This window comes from Anticarsia gemmatalis, chromosome 5 (assembly GCF_050436995.1).
Source record: "Anticarsia gemmatalis isolate Benzon Research Colony breed Stoneville strain chromosome 5, ilAntGemm2 primary, whole genome shotgun sequence".
Classification (NCBI taxonomy): domain Eukaryota; kingdom Metazoa; phylum Arthropoda; class Insecta; order Lepidoptera; family Erebidae; genus Anticarsia; species Anticarsia gemmatalis.
The window spans coordinates 6,719,200-6,739,460 of NC_134749.1; the positions used below are offsets into that span (position 1 = coordinate 6,719,200).

The window sequence follows — 20,261 nt, forward strand, 5'->3', positions numbered from 1 at the left end:
GCACTGACTGACCCCTACATTAGGGTAAAGGCAAAAAGAAGACAAATAAATCTCCTTGATAAGATTACCGATAAGTTTGAACAAAACAATTTGATTATTCTCGACATGATACGTGAAGGAATGCACTACAAAATACTGCGCCGGATTTTCTGAATAAATATTTTACGTGGATCTATAAAGTTACACTAAATTTAATTTTACAAGTTATTCTATACTTGAGCTTTTGCTTGGCCGTTATCACTACAAATTAACGAATCCGAAGAATCTCTACATTTCACAAGAGCCGGTAAGCCACCTTTGCCATCGTGCCATTTCAAACTTTGTTAAGTTTTATTGCTCATTATATATTTATAATTTATAAATATCTAGTAACATCTTGAGTTATGTAATGCTTGTTTACTAACTACAATCATGAATAAAACATAATTGCGTAATTATTATAAAACAATATAAATACTAATTGGCAATCGGCGTGAGAACTTTGGAAAAATCGGTCGAGATCATCCGTGTAATATTTTTTTCTAGTAAACTTTTAGTATTATTTAAAGATCGAACGGCTGGTTTTTGCAGCAAAACAGTAGCTAGCTTTCGACCTTCTAAACCATATATTTTAATAAGGCATTTAACTCTTTGCGCATATCTAAAGAACCATATTTTCAAGAGAATTTCAAACTTTAACCAATTCGATAGTATGAAACCAAAGGTCGTTTTCGCGCTTTTGGATCTGAAATTCACACATTCACATGAATATTTTTTTATAATAGTATTTTACAGCAAGTCAAAATATTAATTTAATATAATGATTGTTTTGAACTCGAAATAAATTGAAACGATTATTTAAGGACCTTCACGCTCTTCAAACTAATACTGTGTATCAAAATGAGTTAGAATAAAACCAAGAATTGGCTTCAATCTTACAATTATTTTTATTGCGTGCTTAATTCTCAGCACGTTGCGGTTTGGTCATTACGCTAATATTTGCGTTACAGTATTTTACAACTGGTGCAGTTAATGATTGTTTTATTCGAGTTCGCTTTAACACTATTTTAGATCTAGGAATTATAAGTAAGAAAAGCTAACGTTGGAGTATGCAGTGTTCGTATATAGACTGAAATTGTTCACACAACTCTTCACTGTTTTGCAAACATTTAACGAGCGCTTTGATTGACAAGAACTTGCGTTGACTTTTAAACCCTTTTGTTTACGGTGAATAATTTCAAGTAGATTTCGCTCTTTCTACATACCATACAAACATACACATTCTTAATAGGATCAATATCTTATTGAACACAAGAAGCTTTGTTTCGTAACATCATTATGCTGACAATTATTTACCAGTTTTTATGTTTTTTAATACGTGATGTGACATTATGATTTATTACGAAAGTGTCTGAAACTTCAAGGAAAGTGTTTATATTATTGGAAGTCCTCAATGGTCTGACGCAACGGATGAACGAACTTCGATTACCTACTTAAGTAATATTGCATGTTCGAATGCTTTTTTGTATTGAGTATGTACATATTCGTACTTTTGAGTTATGTGCACAATGTTTGGTCCATCGTGAACACTCTTTATGAGGTTTATGAGTTATTGTCGCTTGGGTGAGAAAGATGTTCTACAGTGTACTACCCGTTAACGCGTGTGCTTGTAGTCTTTAAGTGGTCTATAATAGGAAAAATACACTTAAAATTAAAACCCGTCATCAAAGCAGCAGGATAAAGCTCTCTGTTGCACAGAAATAATTTCTTTGAAAGTAACTGAAAAAAGGTTACATGCATTAAACACGCAAATATTTTAATAACACGCAAATTCTTTATAGAACTTAGGAAGCGTTTGAGTTATCATTGTTAAATACCCCGTCCGATTTAGTTAAGCAAAGTTCGAGTTTATTTTTGTTAGGATACATGAATATGCTGGGGTTGAAACTAGATTGTTGTCTTCAAACAATATACCACAAGTTCCTATAGCTCCTCATTTGAATACAAGTGAACGTGCATTTGACTCATCTCACATTTACGATATAAAATGAATGTTCCACTCACATCAAACCCAAACTGTTTCAAACCCAACCATATGGTCAAGAATAGACCTACGCCATCTGCTCTATCGATTGCGGCAACAAAAGTTTATGTGATTTTATATTGCTTGTATCTCTTTAACCTTTATGATACGAATTAAAAAGACAGTTAAGTTCTGCTCAAATTTATTCTGCCGGCAAATCAAGTTGTATTATATTATGTGCTACATTTTCTCAAATTATTACTAGTTTTAGTGATAAATGGTTTAAATGGCAACGTAGCGTGACATATCACCTGAACAGTTCGACTTTTACACGGTTCAAATATTTATGTAGCCTATAGACTTATACTTGGTCTAGTATAATTTGTGTTTATTTAATTTGTTAGCCACCTATCTTAAATATAAAATAATAAATCAGGTATAGTTATGGTATCCATAGGTGCTTGTAAGTACAAGCTTTATCCATGCTACAGACAAGACTAAGGGTGGTCTCGATCATTTCTAATAAAATTACACATGTTTAGCTGAGCATATAATAATGTCTTCACGTTATCTTAATTGTATGCTCTGTCCGACTGTTTTATTAGCACGCTGTATTTATGTTAAAATAATGGGTCTATTTCTCACACGTTATCTTATAATTTACAGGTTTCTAAAGACCGTTCAATATGAGTGTGTTCGTGTAGCCACATATCTGATACTGTTAATAAGTTCTCGTGAATATTCATAGGGATGCATTGCGTTATAGGTTGACAAAATTATCAACAGGATGTGAAGAAACGATAAACACCCTTATTGACTGTAAAAGTAGAACTAATCTATACTAATATTATAAAGCTGAAGAGTTTGTTTGTTTGTTTGTTTGAACGCGCTAATCTCAGGAACTACTGGTCCGATTTGAAAAATTTTTTCAGTGTTAGATAGACCATTTATCGAGGAAGGCTTTAGGCTATATAACATCACGCTACGGCCATTAGGAGCGGAGTAGCAACGAAAAATGTTACAAAAACGGGGATTTTTTTTTTCATTTTTTCTTATGTGACGCAAGCGAAGTTGCGCGGGTCAGCTAGTATCTACATATTCCTTTGATTTGGCACTTTAATTCTTGCTTTTGCCAGCCAATTTTTCCCACGCGGATTGCCTTAACAAAAAAGTTGCTAGTTCAATCCTTAAAAAATATTTTATTGAGAATTATTCATTTACCGTAAAGTATACTTTATGCTTTTTACTTTATAACAAATACACAGTACTTAGAAAAAGGGCAAAAATATTAGTTGCGTAGATTAGTCAGCATAGTATTAAATGTTATAATTATTGTGTAAAGCAGATATATATTTTAGTCCTAAGGACTTAACGTTTATTTTATTCTTTTACTCAACGTATGGATTACGAATCTAAATAATATCTTGTTATTATTATATTTACCTCATAAATGATTTACAAGTTAATAGCGACGTTGAGAGCCACTAATAATATGAACAAGTGATCAACATGACAGAATAACATTTGATTCTCAATTGTATAACAATTGATCAGCTTAGCCCTGTTGTTTAATACCGTGAACATGAGCATACAAACATACATACATGATCATATGACTTGTATAAATGACACTAAACGTACACCAAACGTTTACAACTTGATATTAATTACAATAATTTTCTAAGCGCAGTCCTTGAATTCAAGATTGTTGGTTTTTGTGTTAGCCGTTGATTTTAATCTTTATTTAATTGGATATTGTGTTTTTATGGTTTTGACATATGCAAGGTAATATTCAATCCATACTTTAATAATATTATAAATGCGAAAGTTAACTTTGTCTGTTACTCAATCACGCCTAAACTAATGAACCAATTAGCATGAAATTTGGTATGGGGATATTTTGATACCCGAGAAAAGGCATAGGCTACTTCTTACCCCGGGAAAATGACGCATTCCCCTGGAAAAATACAGGTGGCGGACGAAGTCGCGGGTAAAAGCTAGTATACTATAAAGTTCAGTACAAAAATAATAAGTATTTACTGTGTCGTGGTACTCGTTCCCGTCGTAATGAACGAGTGGTTGGTAATGCCAAGGTGAATAAACTTCAGTTGATATTTCGATTATTTAGCTATGCATGGGACCGGTGCACCGGCGTTCGGGTGCATGCAGACTACCGCACAGTTATGTAACCACTCGTATGGTATTGAGCTAAATAACTTAGCCGCGGTTTATAGCGGTCATTTCTATTGGTTGCCCACAACAATAGACAATTGTGTATAGATTTTTCCTTTGCTACTCGTTACTCTATGGAATCTTATCTCTGGAACAGGTTATTATTTCCTAGCATATTAAATCTATAAAAGGCATTTGTGTACCTAAATATTATGTTTGATTCAGGTCGTACTTAATTTTAAAACTTAGGCTCTGTAATTGTAATTTAACTAGAGATACTTACATTGCTAAAAAAAATTATAGATATGTTTTTATTTCATTTTAGAATTTGTCCTATATTTACATAAAATAGATTTGACCTCGACCGTAAGTGTGTTAGATAATCAACTAGTAATAAAATGCTAAGTACACGGCTTTACCTCAGACCCTTAGAATGTCAAAATCACATTTAGTAGCCAGTTCATCCACAAGGTGAGTCAAAGGGCCGCGTGTGTTTATTACCCAATTAGTGTACTACTAATTATTTACATACTGGTATTAAATGTATACAATTTTAAATTACTCCCATCATTATTGGATTAATAATCTTGCATGTGTGTGCTGACAACTGTGTTTATGGTACCTGCAATATAAATATAGATAGATATTAATATTTATTTCAGTCTTAGATACTCTTATTTTAATTACGGAACTGCCCGTAAAAACATAGTATTAGGTATGTTGCTATATAAACTTAAAATCTTATAGTTGATTTTACTCACCGATTATATTATTAATGAATGTTGGATTATTACAAAGTAAGGCTGGATTATTAAAAAGTAATGCATAATTTTCATTAAAATATTATTATAGTATACTAAAATCTAATCATTATAAATAAACTTTATTCGGTAACGCCACCTTCCGTTTAACATTTTGTAGTTCATGCAAATATCGAAATATTTATCAGCGCGGGGAAGAACCGAACCAATGATAAAGGCATTATGGTAAAGAGACTTAAATAATGTGTCGATATGTCATTATTTATTTATTCATTTTTAAGAGCTTAAATCCTGCTTATTGCAATTTCATCGCTCATTATTGGTCCCAATCGTAAGTTACAAATGACGTGACAATGTATGACAGTAAATGATTGAAGGATTTTCACTTCAGACATTTTATAAGTTTGTCTATGAAAGTATTTGTTGTGTAACCTTGTAGCTTTGCAGTGCGAAAGCAATAAAAACAACAACATTTTTAAAATTTTGTTTATATCATCATACATAAAAATATAATAAAGCTGAAGAGTTTGTTTGTTTGTTTGATTGTTTGTTTGTTTGAATGCGCTAATCTCAGGAACTACTGGTCCGATTTGAAAAATTCTTTCAGTGTTAGATAGCCCATTTATCGAGGAAGGCTATAGGCTATATAACATTACGCTACGGTTATTAGGAGCGGAGTAGCAACGAAAAATGTTACAAAAACGGGGAAAATTTTGACCCATTCTCTTAGGTAACGCAAGCGAAGTTGCGCGGGTCAGCTAGTCATACATAAATCGTCGAATAGAAAATACTAAATCAGAAATCTCTTGGTCCATCAGGTTTATACTAATGCAAACGTTAGCGTTAACGTAAATATTAATTGTTGTTTGTTATCTGGTTTATTTATTCCCCTTATTTCTTTAGCTATTATGTAGCAAAAAATATATTATGAAACATAATAATCTAAAACATTGAAATATGTTTTCAGTAATAGATTTTCAGAATACAAATGTAAGGATCTATGCCAATCTGTGTAGCATGTGTTATTTACTCGACAGTGTGATGGCAGCTTTAAATATCACGTGAGATTACAAAGTTACAAACAGTCAATCAACAATATCGCAACTCTATGTTTTGTGTTTCATTCCAGCACTTACTCATATTTGGGTTAAGTATGTACTTGTGAAAGCGTTGAAGCGATGCATTCGTCTTCGTCTTTAAGCATCAAATATTTACATTTGGCAATAATAAATCAGCCTTTTGCGTTGCACATTTCCTCATGATAGGTATTACTACTAAGTTCTGCTCGCGATGTTGATGACATTACCCTGGATAAAATGTTTCTTGTGTGTTAATCCAAGCTATAACCTATCTGTATACCGAGTGTCGTCGAAATCCGTTCAGTAGTTTATGCTAAATTAAATTAAATAGGAAACAAATAGACATACAACCATCCTCACAAATTTACGCATTGATATATTAAGTAGGATGTTAAGAGATGCATTTATCCTTGACTTTTGTTCTTGCATTGTAATTAAGAACAAATATTTATTTGTATTGATGGGTAATTAAGATTCATGTTTGTTATGCAGTGCGTCGTTTAACGCATTGATGGATGTTAACTCGGGTAGATTTATAGCGACAGTTACAAGCAGGAACTAACCTCGGTACATTAAAATGAACTCCTTAAGTTTATATATGTATCTTAAGCTATTTAAAAAATATAAAGCTGGCACGTGCGGCTTTCCTTACTGTATATTTTAATGCCATCAAAAACATTCTGTAAAAACCTCAAGTCTCGCCGTAAAAAGTTGTGAGATCGATATAATACCAAGTCGATTAATCTATTTAGTCTCTACTTAAAGGACCTTCTGTCTTAAGTTATTACGTATGTTATTATCATGCCAATTTTTTAAAAAATACCTCTAAAACAAATAGACCGACCTGGCCATCGCAGGATTTAATTATTAGTATGTATCACACTACACAGCACGACGAGAAGTTAATGCTCCTGAAATGTTAATGGCGAATTTGTGTTTTCTTGCGATGACCAAGTCGATCTAATTGTTTTAAAGGTATTTTTTTTTAAATTGGCATGATAATAACATACGTAATAACTTAAGACAGAAGGTCCTTTAAGTAGAGACTAAATAGATTAATCGACTTGGTATTATATCGATCTCACAACTTTTTACGGCGAGACTTGAGGTTTTTACAGAATGTTTTTGATGGCATCTCACTTCTTTTTGTAGAGCGAACATAAGTCCAATTTGTATGGAAAGACGTTTTTTTTTTCATAATTCAACATATTTTCCTATGGGAATGTTGTTCAGTTTCATGGGCTACACACCCTTATCCCCGCTATACCCCCTCCCCCGTTATGTCTCATATAGTAGGTACCTATTTACACCTATTTATTTTATTTTCTACTGTAATAATAATTCATTAACTGCAAATGTAACCTTGTAATCTTATACATTTATATAGGATTACAAAGTTATTGTTGCAGTTGGTGTATTTAGAAAACTGGGCCGAAATTAGAAAATATTAAATTTTTCCCATGATTAAGACACTAAACCCTATTTGTATTCTAAATTTTAAGCTTCTAAGTCTGCTAGAAGTACCTTAGACTTTTGATGATCGGTGAGTCAGTGAGTCAGTGAATCAGTGAGTGACAAAATTCAAAATTTTAACAAGTTGTCATTCCTAAACTACTGGTTCAAATTGATTGAAATTTTAAATATACCGTGTTTATACAATGACTAATTAGTTGCTCAAAATCCAGGCTTCTTGTTTTATCTACAACGAAATTATAGGGGTGTCAAAAATAGCCCGAATTGCTTCGAGAAAAGGATGTTACGGCCGTGCCGCTTTTTTTTTGCTCGACTTGCGGGGGCACTTCCGTGCCCCCAGACTATTAAATTTTTTTTTAATTACTTCTCTTCAGAAACCCTTTCGCTTGTCTTGGAGAAAATATGGGAGAAAGTCGACTTGGTCAAACCGTTTGCGAGTTATGGTGATACATTTTTATGTAAGTATCTGAATTGATAGCAAGACGATTTGATACCAACAAAATTTTTAAATCTGCATAAAGAAATCCTTGTAGATTGTTTTGTTAAAACTTTACAGTAAATAGTACATGTAATACGCAATATATCTCTACGTATATCAGGTGTAAATTACAAGTCGTCGTAAATCAACGCAACACACCTTACAAATGAATTTTACTTTGAGTAAGAGTACACTAACGCAGCTAGGATCTATGTCTTCGCCTACGCCTCGCTCATGCGATATAGTCATCAAACGACACTACTTAATCAGAAAATATATTTATTGCTGACATACTATTTACTTGTGCACTAGGGAATTTTCCTTGAATAGCTTAAGGTGAGTTCTAAGATCTAACAAAACAGCAATTGTTCCCGAATTTTGATATGCCGTGACTTGTAAAAATAAAGTGGATGCATCCTCACTACTTCTTTTTCACTAAGGTCAAATGTTGACTCGAACGATTGTCAAAAGTTAGGCTTGCTACTCACAGGATTGGCATTAATCGGCCTAGCCGCGCCTGAATGTTTAAATCGAATTGTGACGATCGGACCCAAAGGAACTATCCGATTGGCACAAGCCGAATTGCTTTGAGTCTGTCTGGTACTGGTCCAATAAATAAATAAATAAATATTATTGGACAACTCACACACGGTCATTTGATTCCAAACTAAGCAGAGCTTGTACTATGGTAACCAAATAACTGATAAACACACTTATATACTTTTAAATACATACTTATATAGATACATTAACATCCAGGCTCAGAACAAATACTGCCGAACCAAACGTATCGACCCAAATATGCGTGTAGCCTTATTGTTTAAAAACTGCCAACAGTTCCGAAAGAACAGCTAGATCTTTGGCTGAAACAATAATGTTGTATGACAATAGTAATTTTTGGAACGAAATAAAACTCCTACACCACAAGATTCGTTCACTAGGAACGAATTTGCTCACAAGATTCGTTCCTAGTGAACGAATCTTGTGAGCAAATGTCTTTACAAAAAAACTGGTTGGAAAATCAGCAAAAGATTTTTATAAAATCTCATCATTATGATCTATGCTAATGAAGACCTTCACCCGACGAACCCTGGCAAAGGTCAGGTTAATAATGGCTGGAACAAGCGACCACGGCCACACAAAACAATAAGTTCTGCACCGGATATCGTGTTCTAATCGAATTTAAATTACTTACTGCGATTTTTTGTCAAAATCTGCATATAAAGTAATACCTACAGCATAACCTCCTTTCCCTCTCTTTATGAAATGGTTCTGACTCACAATGTTCTACTAGACTATAGAATTATATTCTGTAGGTCAACATAGCTTACATTTTTAATTAGTATAAAGAGTAATAGTAGCTGATAGTCAAAGTTGTTTTAAACAATAAAACGCAAATTCAATGTTTACACATTTTTACACGGTGTATTGTTAGACAGATTCTATTTTTAGAAACGGAAACTTTCAATGAAAACTACGTTATGCAATACGTGTATTTGTTTACCTTATTTTTGTTTTGTATGGCTTTTGTTTATAGAATTTATTTTAATAAAAAGATAAGTTTTCATAGTCTCAGATCACTTAATTATATACCACAACGTTCAACAAGTTTTTATTCCTTTAAGCTATTCTATAAAAGTATTATATAAAAACGATTTCTTATGTAAAATAATTCTGATTATTAATATTTATGTAATGAAGCAACAATACAAGGTATTTTTTGCGTCTACAATAACGCACAAACAACAAATGAGCATTGAAAAAACGGATCGTTATTTTTAAACTCACAGAGTCTTAGATTCCGCATTGAAGTAATAAAACACCTTTTTTTTCAATTATATAGTCAAAATCCATAAGCATATTGCTTGGTACGTCTGTGTATTGTACACGAGGTCATATAATGTGAATTACGATTGGATAAGTTTAGCTATAGGGTTCCCAACTTATTGTCGTGTTATAATTTTCATGGTATTGCAACTTCCAAGATTACAAAACGGTTAAAAGAATAGTGTTATATTTAACTATTAGTAGACCACGCAAATGTTTGTTCCGTGCGAAAATCGAACACGCGTAGTGGTGTAGTGCCCACCTTAACCACCAAGCCACGGACGCTTACTAAATGAGAAAACCCTAGCTTGTACTGACATTTTAATTAGTGCTCTCCAAGAACACATCAATAAGACCTCATGTTATGTTAGGTTTAGCAAGACTATATTAACATTAGTATAGAAAATTAGGCGCTGACTACCTATATCGCATTATACTGAAGGATATAATATAACGAGATTTTAAAATATAGTTAGTATAAGGTATATTAAACCACAAATATTTACCTAGGCGACAATTATGAGCATCATAAAACCGTCATGTTTTAACAAAATAACTGCATATAAAAAAGGACATAAATAATTCAATCAGAAACTTACCGATGCCAACCCTGTAACAAGTTGAAGACGTTTTATTGAAAATACAATTACAATGACATATTGCGCGGTGTGGGTTTCTGCAGCCTTCTATTACATAACCGATGTGATGTACATACACATGATTATATACACAACACATATAAACTTATAAATAATCATTAAACATCCTTTATGCGCTAATAGCTCACTTCCTAATATTAAAAGTATCCATTGGTTTTACATTCTAGTTTCACAACTTATAGATAACTTTTAAACTTATACTTATAGATAACACAAGCTTTTACCCACGACTTCGTCCGCTACCTATTGAATTTTCTCATGAAAATGCGTCATTTTCCCGAGGTAAAAAGTAGCCTGTGTCCTTTCTCGGGTGTCACAATATCTCTATATCAAATTTCATACTAATTGGTTCAGTAGTTTAGGCGTGATTGAGTAACAGACAGACAGACAGACAGAGTTACTTTCGCTTTTATAATATTAGTATGCATAAGTGTCGAATTAAATAGTCCATCTGATAAACACAGTTATAGCAAAAACAACTGTCGTAATTCTTTTCTATTAGCACAAGCAGATAAAATCCTACATCCTATAATTAGGTAAAATATTTAAATGCTGATGAGCAAAACTTCGACCGATTGCTAGTTCATTATGTGAGCCTTTAATTAGTGACCTCCTTTAATTACTTAGTATAACTAGTAATTAAAACGCGTATACTATTTAGTTAGACATGAGATGTGCGTGACGTCATGTCAAGCGATCGTGACCCGCCCTGATGATGCATCCTCTTACGAAATAACCTGTAAGGTCTGAGTCTAGACTGTTAGTTTTAAGAGCAAGTCTATACTTTAGATTTTTAGACAGTCTAATAATTTATCATCTTAAAAGTTGCTACGTATTTTCGATTGTCTCCAGGCAGTCAAGTTTTACTGATGATTGCAGTTGCCGCCAGTAAGCCGGTCTTATGTGCGTAATTACTCTAAGTATGAACACAGAAGAATAAAGTTCAGTTATGGTAGTTTGAGACTTATCGCTTTCTGGTCCTCTTTCCGATGCTAATTTAAATCTAGATGTGAATGTTTTTTGAATATTAATAAACGAAATTCCTAGGTTAAGATTCTATTGTAAACAATTCGACGTTGCTCATTAAGTACCTCTAGTAGTTAGTAAATATTAAGATTGTCACATGTATGAGTTAATCTTTAATGAAACAATGAAGGCTTCAAGGATGTGTTCGTACACGCGTGTGTGCAGTACATGTAGGTTAAAGCGAGACACGCCCGGCGCGCGCGCACTTCGCAAACAATTTACACAATTTACAAATCCCCGTAACAATTCTTGGATCACCTTAAATAAACTGTTTACATGATTGTGATTAACACCTTTTTCAATGTAACTTCGAAATAACGCATTGTCAATACATTGACATGCATATTTATAGCACCTCTTGACCCTTCAGAGTATAGACGTTCAGGACTCGTCCGACATACAACATCCTCCCATTTCTTACAAAAAACATCAAAATGATGAAGATTGTAAGTGATTTTAAATTTTATTCTTTTGTCAAAAACAATTAAATCTGAAATTTATGTTTCGATAAAATATTAGTAATTAGACAAAACAATAGACATTTTAGTCAGCTTAGAGTTAAGTTTGCGGCCTACTGGGAGATTGACATATTCTTAATCAAGGTTTTGTAACTTAAATAATAGTGACCTCGACGTAGTTTAATCATTTTAAGTACTGAGCTGTTAATAAAAAAAAAACATTTTCTAGTAAAATATTGTATTGAGCATTAACCGTTAGGCCACTTTACAATATTTTTAATTGTTATTTCCAGACCCTCTTCGCTCTGGCCGCCCTAGCGTTGGTGTGCGCCCAAGACATCCCGGCCGCGCCTGCGCAGCCCGCCGTTCAAATCCTCAAGCAAACTGAGGAGGTCGACGTTGACAAGTACAACTTTGAGTAAGTAGCATTTTATTTTGGCAATATCAGATTATTCTATTCGCCTGTTAAGCCACGAACGAAGATGTTTCTTCGCCACAAATATTCCTCTGTCTGACACCACCTGAATCACCTGCATTAGATGCACACAGGCCATTTATGATGATGATGTTGATCAGATTAGGACTATCACTAGCAAGATTTCTCTTGTCGTACTATAAAGTGGATAAAGTTGTCATTCACTTTACCTATGGCGGCTCGATTTTAAGTAAACTTGCATCCATGTTTTTATTAATTGTGAACATAAGTTTTAAGATATAATATGAAATCAAATGTTTCATAGCACTGACTCGTGTCGTTGCATTGATAAGTGCTAAATAGATTTCGTACTAGAACTTACATTTGACACGGCAATACCTGCGTCCTAGATAACATTTTATAGCTTCGCATGTGAGTGTTTGATGTAAACACCTTCTTTGAGTAACTTCTAGGTACTTAGTTAGTCTAGATACTCGTATCTTCATTGTAGTTTTGTTAAATGCTAAAATAAATTTTAAAATATAGCTGACACATCACATCTTTGCACGCAAATCAAGAACCTAACACCATATTAATATATCCGTATGAGTTTAACAAGTATCTACGCAGTCATTAGCTCAAAATATATCAAAGTAACGTGGCAATAAGCTAACCATCGTATTGCTATGTGTAAATTTACGAAAGTCTAAAGATTTAATTTAATAGCTTGTTTACAAGAGGCGTAAAAATATAAGATAATCATGAGATACTTGTACGATGTTAAACAAAAGTAAAATGCTTGCCATGTTCAGAAAACATAACCTGTGATTGTGATCAAATCAATTATCAATTTGTAATTACTAAACACACAAGAACACACCCTACCATGTGACAAATACATCAATCCAGCAAATAAGCTGGAGGTCCCTTAACAAACTCAAAGCATAGACTAATTGCAACATGTGTTACAGATTTGAGACCAGCGATGGCACCTCCAGACAGGAGCAGGGTGAATACAAGAACGACACTGAACAGCAAGGTCTTGTCGTGAGGGGCAGCTATAAGTACGTCGCTCCCGATGGCCAACATATCTCTGTCTCTTTCGTCGCCGACAAAGACGGTTACCAACCCACCGAAGAGAAGGCTGATGCCCAACCAGCTCAAGCTTAAGAAATCTTCCCAAACGATTTTTCCTAAAAACTAACTGCCGCTAAAACCAAATACTTGTATGATTAAGAAGGGCCTTTATAATATTTTTATTTTAATGCCGTCGAAATGTACTTATACGGCTGCATGAATTAAAGGTTCTGTAAAAACCACTCGTATTTGTTTTATTCAGTCCTTTTAGATTTTATAATGCTTGTCGGTTCAGAGGAAGAGAGAGAGACTTATGGTTTAATAACATAGATTTATAACCTGAAAGAAAAAGTATCATATGATTCCCTTGGCGTGCTTTTTGTCGCCTTTATTAGTTTATTCATCACTGAAGTAGTCATTGGAGCCTTAAATGACTCGAGTTATTTCATGGCTCTGAGAGGAATATCAGCCAATTATATTGTTCATATCAACTTCTAGCGAGTTTTGAGTATTCTATTATTCAACATCTTTAAGATCATTGAACTATAAAGCTTTGAATTTGGATTGATCATTATTTAAGATAACCATCTTGTCTTGATTTGAAAGTCAAATGGAGTACAAAAAGTGTCTTTATTATCTTCTCGTTTGATTGATGTTACGAAAAACTAAGTTACATTATGAATACAACATTCAAATTCATTTCATATTAAGCAAATATATTCTAACATACGCTATTGATAAAATTCATCGAAGTAAAAACACCAATTGCATGCACTGACTTTGTGCAGGATTATCACAGGTAATACATACTTACTGCTTATATAGTGAGTTTCGATTTCTTCTATGAGAAGGCAATTCTCCTTAAATATTATATATTCCTCGAAATCCTGAAAAATAACATAAGTATGATTTATAAAAGTATTTATTTCTTTCTTGTTTGAAAAAACTATCTTGTTATCATAATAAAGTTTCATCGATTACACCAGATCAGCTTTGGATTGTTGTAGATTAATCATTTTGGTTTCGAAAAAAAAAATGGTAAAAAATAAATATAAAATTAGCTCACCTATTCGTTACCACAATTTTATAGCTTTCACGTTATATTTTGCAATCGCATAATAAAATTTACCTTTTTTTATAGAATATGACTTATGCTAATGCATAACCACTCTGATTCGATTTTGAAATATTTTCAAAGTCCTTTTTCATTTGAATGTCGACCTGTCTATTTTAAATGAAAACACTAACTCTACTTTACTAACTATAAAATGGAATGGTACAGATTCCTATATCGCTTTTCATACAATACCTTGGACAATGTTTGAACAACTCACACAAATTCAGAGCTTGCTAACAGTGACAGCACGAAGTAGGTAATCAAAACTTCACGACATAAAAGTAGTTGTAGCGTTTATGAAATATAATTATGTATCAACATGGTGCGTACATATTACAGCCGAGGCTAATAATTAAACATATTTGTTTTACACCAATTTCTGTACTTTGTCACATATCAAACAATTTCTGTCGAGAGCCCTTGCGCCACAGCCCTTTATACAAACTCGAATAGGTACCACTATCTGTTTTGAAATCATATGTTTTAAAATAGTCCATATTATTAGTCAATGTGGAAACAAGGACAAGGAGATACTTGTACGATGTTAAACAAAAGTAAAATGCTTGCCATGTTCAGAAAACATAACCTGTGATTGTGATCAAATCAATTATCAATTTGTAATTACTAAACACACAAGAACACACCCTACCATGTGACAAATACATCAATCCAGCAAATAAGCTGGAGGTCCCTTAACAAACTCAAAGCATAGACTAATTGCAACATGTGTTACAGATTTGAGACCAGCGATGGCACCTCCAGACAGGAGCAGGGTGAATACAAGAACGACACTGAACAGCAAGGTCTTGTCGTGAGGGGCAGCTATAAGTACGTCGCTCCCGATGGCCAACATATCTCTGTCTCTTTCGTCGCCGACAAAGACGGTTACCAACCCACCGAAGAGAAGGCTGATGCCCAACCAGCTCAAGCTTAAGAAATCTTCCCAAACGATTTTTCCTAAAAACTAACTGCCGCTAAAACCAAATACTTGTATGATTAAGAAGGGCCTTTATTATATTTTTATTTTAATGCCGTCGAAATGTACTTATACGGCTGCATGAATTAAAGGTTCTGTAAAAACCACTTACATTTCTTTTATTAAGTCCTTATAGATTTTACAATGCTGTTTCAGAGGAAGAGAGAGAGACTCATGGTTGAATAACATAGATTTAATACCTGAACGAAAAAGTATCATACGACAAGTTCCTTTGGTGTGGTTCGAAAATGTCATTGGAGCCTGATAATTCGACTCTTTTTTTTATTTTCACGGCACTGAGAGGAATATCATATTCTTCACATTGACTTCTTGCTAGCAAGTTTTGAGTATTCTATTATTGTTGAATAATATAATACTATCTTTAAGATCATTGAACTACAAAGCTTTGAATTTTGATGATCATTATTTAAGATAACCATCTTGACTTGATTTGAAAGTCAAATGTAGTACAAAAAGTGTCTTTATTATCTTCTCGTTTGATTGATGTTACGAAAAACTAAGTTACATTATGAATACAACATTCAAAAGTTAGGTATCTAAGCAAATATATTCCAACATACGCTATTGATTAAATTCATCGAAGTAAAAACACCAATTGCACTGTTATTGTGCAGAATTATCAGTGGTGATGCATACTTATGGCTTATATAGCTAGCTTCGATTTCTTCTATGACAAGGCAATTCTCCTTAAATATTCCATATCCTCGAAATTCTGAAAAATAACATAAGTACGATTTAAAAAAGTATTTATTTCTTTCTTGTTTGAAAAATAGTAAAGTATTATCATAATAAAGTTTCATCGATTATCATCAGATCAGCTTTGGATTGTTATAGATTAATCATTTTGGTTTTAAAGAAACATAATGGTTAAAAAAAGATATGAAATTGACTTACCTACCTCACACTTACGTCGTAGTCCTCTTGTAAGTAGACTTTTACAGGTTTCATGTTACATTTTGCAACTGTAATTAAATTTATCTATACATATTTATAGGATAGAAGCAAAGGACATTTTGTTTATAATATGACTTATGCTAATGCATAGCCACCCTGATTATCGATTTTGTAATATTTTCAAAGTTTTTTTTCTTTTGAATGTCGGGTTATCCATTTCAAATAAACACACTTACTCTACGTTACAAACTATAGAATGGAATGGTACAGATTCCTATATCGCTTTTCATACAATACCTTGGACAATGTTTGAACAACTCACACAAATTCAGAGCTTGCTAACAGTGACAGCACGAAGTAGGTAATCAAAACTTCACGACATAAAAGTAGTTGTAGCGTTTATCAAATATAATTATGTATCAACATGATGCGTACATATTACAGCCGAGGCTAATAATTAAACATGTTTAATTTACGTCAATTTCTGTACTTTGTCAAATATCAAACAATTTTGTCAAGAGTCTTTGCACCATCGGCTTTCGTACAAACTTTAATATCTCCTGTTTTGAAATTATATGCTTAAAAATATTCCATATTATTGTTCAACATGGAAACAAGGAGAACTGATCGATTTTATATTTAAATTATACAATAGTACATTGTTTAATGTACTATTGTATAATTTAAATCGGGGTATCTGTAGACGATTAGGTACAATGTTACATTAGAACAAGTTACATTAGTACAAGCGACTGTTCCCGAATTAAAAATATAAGAGAAAGTGTGAAGATATTGAGGTAATTTATTATAGCTTGTGATGTAATAAATTATCTCAATAGTATTGAAGAAGTTTCTTATATTATTTTTGTTTTGCTGAAAGGTACTTGACAGTCGCACTTAAATCATTGACCTGAAAATTACGTGCGAGTACGTGTGCACTCATATCTTATTATTTAATTACATCATTTAAGAGTAGAAGCTAACCCGAATCTTATTTTGAATTCCTATACACCGAGAACTTTTGCACTTTTCAGTTTATTTAACGTCTTTGATTAGTGTGTGTATTTGTAGTATGCCTAAAATGATTTGCAGAGCAATATTCTTTGATACCACATAACGAAAATACAAGGCAAGTAAGTAATATATCTGACCACTAAAGTGATGAAAGATATGTAAGATATGACTTTCAGTAAGATTTTAACAAAGTAATATGTAAGATATTCAGTATTTGACCTGTCCGTTTTATTAATTTTAATGTACGTTATGATTAAGAAGCTTGAAAAAAGAAGTTAATCGAGTCAGCTGCGCGTTGTGGCAGTGCTTTTTATCTAGGCGCTTACTATTCGTTGGTTATGTTTGATTTTCAGATATGAATACTGCTCAAAACTGAAGCCAGGGTAATGTTTACATAGTTAAAGAAGAAGAGTCCATATACTAAATAAAAAAATATAAGAATATAAAGTTTTGCATTATAATAAAACTCAGTATAAAAATACAAATCTATACTATTAACAATTCTACAAATTATTGGGAAGGTACAACTCGGATCTGGGGCTTGTATCCTTTATCGTCAGCGGTGAAGGTGACCTCATATTGTTCCCCGTCAGGGCCGGTGTAGGAGTAAGAGCCTCGGACTGCGATGCCGACCTTGTCACCAACTGTGATCAACCCTGCTTCCTCGTGGCGGGATACGCCGTCGCTTGTCTTGAAACTGAAATTGGGAGATTGAATCTTATGAGTACGAGTTAAGCATAAATTGTAGTGAGTACACAAGCTTCATGTTATAAGCACTCATTTGGAGTCGTAATATTTGTAGTTCAAATGTTTTTCGTTCACACAAAAATGTCCATAAAAACATTATTTAGTTAGGCCTCTAGTCTTGGATGTAAAGTTTTCTTATTTATTGCAAATTATGTAGATTTTTACTTTGGTATAACATTTACGATGTTGTAAAACCTTACAATTTAGGGTAATGATTTACTTACTCGAAGTTATATCCATCAGGATTAACGAAGGACTGTTCAGTGATAATTTCAGCGACAGGCTTGTCGTCAGCTGCTACGACGACGGCGGCGAGAGCGAAGATGAACAGTTTCTGAAACGTATACAGTAAATTAGCAAGTTCCAAATTAGTCATGTTGAATGTTTTTCATGAATATGTTAAATTCTAGGTGATTATGTAAACTTCATATTATTCTGCAGTATTTATAAATTCGTATTTGGTGTGACCTCTATAGTTTCTGCTGAGAGTCTGGAGTTAACAAACGACAGAAAACTTAACTATCTAACTTTACTATTGTAAATTAATCATTGCTATAAACTTCTTTAGATGAGAAAAAATAGATATCGTTTGTTGCACTATTTTGTAGAAATTCCAGTCTGCAATAATATCAACAGCTGGAAATTCGAAAGAAAATTTGTGACTTTTCCCCGAAAATACTATTCTTTGTATGGTATTCGGTACTTACCAGGGCAACCATTGTGAATGAGTTGGTGTTGAATGTCCAAGTGTGAATCTTGAGAATGATATAAAAACTGACGAAAATCTCCTTAAATACATTTTCTGTTTGTAAAGTTACAGCAACTGTCGAATGCACGGGCATACTGTATGTAACTTAGGTGATAACTCGAATCAGGTGATGAAACACTTACAAATTGACACACTCCAAAACGCATGTGTACCTTCACCTTTATATGTTAACTAGCTGTAATAACTTATGTTACTGTCAACTTTAACTAATGGTTTTGAACTCCAGATGAATTTCTGGACATCCCGCGATCTCTTGATTGGTTTGTTTACCTGCTTTGATTATAATTTAATTTTTGTAATTCTTGTGTCCAAAACAGCTCTTGTTTACAAGAATGTCAGTTAATATCAGCAAAAATATTACATCTATTAGTTTTGTATGATATTATAAACAGTCTTAATTATTTTCTTCATATCATTAACAAAGGTTTAAACGGTTAGGTGATATATCGCAGTTTCATATATAAAATTTATTTTAAAAATAATAACTAACTTTGATCTGTCTGAAACAGTGTACTCCCGGCATGATAACTATTAAAATAAAAAGGAATACATTAGACTACCTAATTTGTTTGGCCTTGAATAACGGAGCACCTAGATTAAGTACTTATACAAATAAACGAAGGATAATTGCGCGTGAATATTAATTTGACGAAAAAAGGAAAACTACTGGATAACATCCTTACCGAATTATGTCAGGAAATTCAAATTTTGAATAGACTAATTGGTCCTACTGTGCCTTTGTTTGACGGTCTTACTATTGATCTATTTTTTTATGAATGGCAGTGCGTGTGTTGTTGGTTTGATATGGTCATCACTTCATTGTATACAGTGCTGGTCAAATATCCACACAGTTCTGAGTAATATTTGTGTGGTCCACGAATTTAACATAATTTTATTCTTCTTTAGAAATAATCAAAATGGTTTTCCAGTAGATATTTGGCTTAGCTGTGTGTCTTGTTTGCATAGTATAGTAAATAAAAGTCTGTAGTAATAAATCCGAAATCAAAATAAAAAAAATTAAGCGACTAAGAGGCAAACTTCTTTATTAGAAAGTATAACTATCTAAAGCCTACTATTGACCATATATCGATGGGTTTCATGTAGAAACCAATCAACCCAACCTCAAGTCTAAGTAAAATAATAAAAATATAAATAATTGTTGATAATTTATTACGTGTACCCAACTGAAATCGTTACTTTTTGGCAAATCAAGCTTTTAATAATACGTAGGTATTAGGCATTCGAGTAGTCAGTTTGCTGTTTGGGTTATTCCCTGAGTCCCCGATCCCCGAGGCC

At 33.1% G+C, this 20,261-nt stretch overlaps 3 protein-coding genes across 3 annotated transcripts; 2 read left to right on the forward strand and 1 right to left on the reverse strand.

The window, feature by feature from the left end:
* The first annotated feature begins 11,829 nt into the window (after positions 1–11,829).
* On the forward strand, positions 11,830–13,690 carry LOC142972957 (endocuticle structural glycoprotein ABD-5-like). The gene is made up of 3 exons (XM_076114424.1): positions 11,830–11,923; positions 12,229–12,353; positions 13,322–13,690. Exons 1-3 carry the CDS (start codon positions 11,912–11,914, stop codon positions 13,518–13,520), a joined length of 336 nt encoding a protein of 111 aa, XP_075970539.1. The 5' UTR covers positions 11,830–11,911; the 3' UTR covers positions 13,521–13,690.
* A 1,385-nt stretch (positions 13,691–15,075) lies between these two features.
* Positions 15,076–15,618, forward strand: LOC142972958 (endocuticle structural glycoprotein ABD-5-like). The gene has a single exon (XM_076114425.1). It carries the CDS (start codon positions 15,269–15,271, stop codon positions 15,476–15,478), a length of 210 nt encoding a protein of 69 aa, XP_075970540.1. The 5' UTR covers positions 15,076–15,268; the 3' UTR covers positions 15,479–15,618.
* Positions 15,619–17,892: 2,274 nt separating this feature from the next.
* Positions 17,893–19,019, reverse strand: LOC142973352 (endocuticle structural glycoprotein SgAbd-5-like). Its single transcript, XM_076115004.1, has 3 exons — positions 18,904–19,019; positions 18,421–18,530; positions 17,893–18,146 (listed from the first exon to the last, which is right to left on the reverse strand). Exons 1-3 carry the CDS (start codon positions 18,913–18,915, stop codon positions 17,960–17,962), a joined length of 309 nt encoding a protein of 102 aa, XP_075971119.1. The 5' UTR covers positions 18,916–19,019; the 3' UTR covers positions 17,893–17,959.
* Between the last annotated feature and the right edge of the window lie 1,242 nt (positions 19,020–20,261).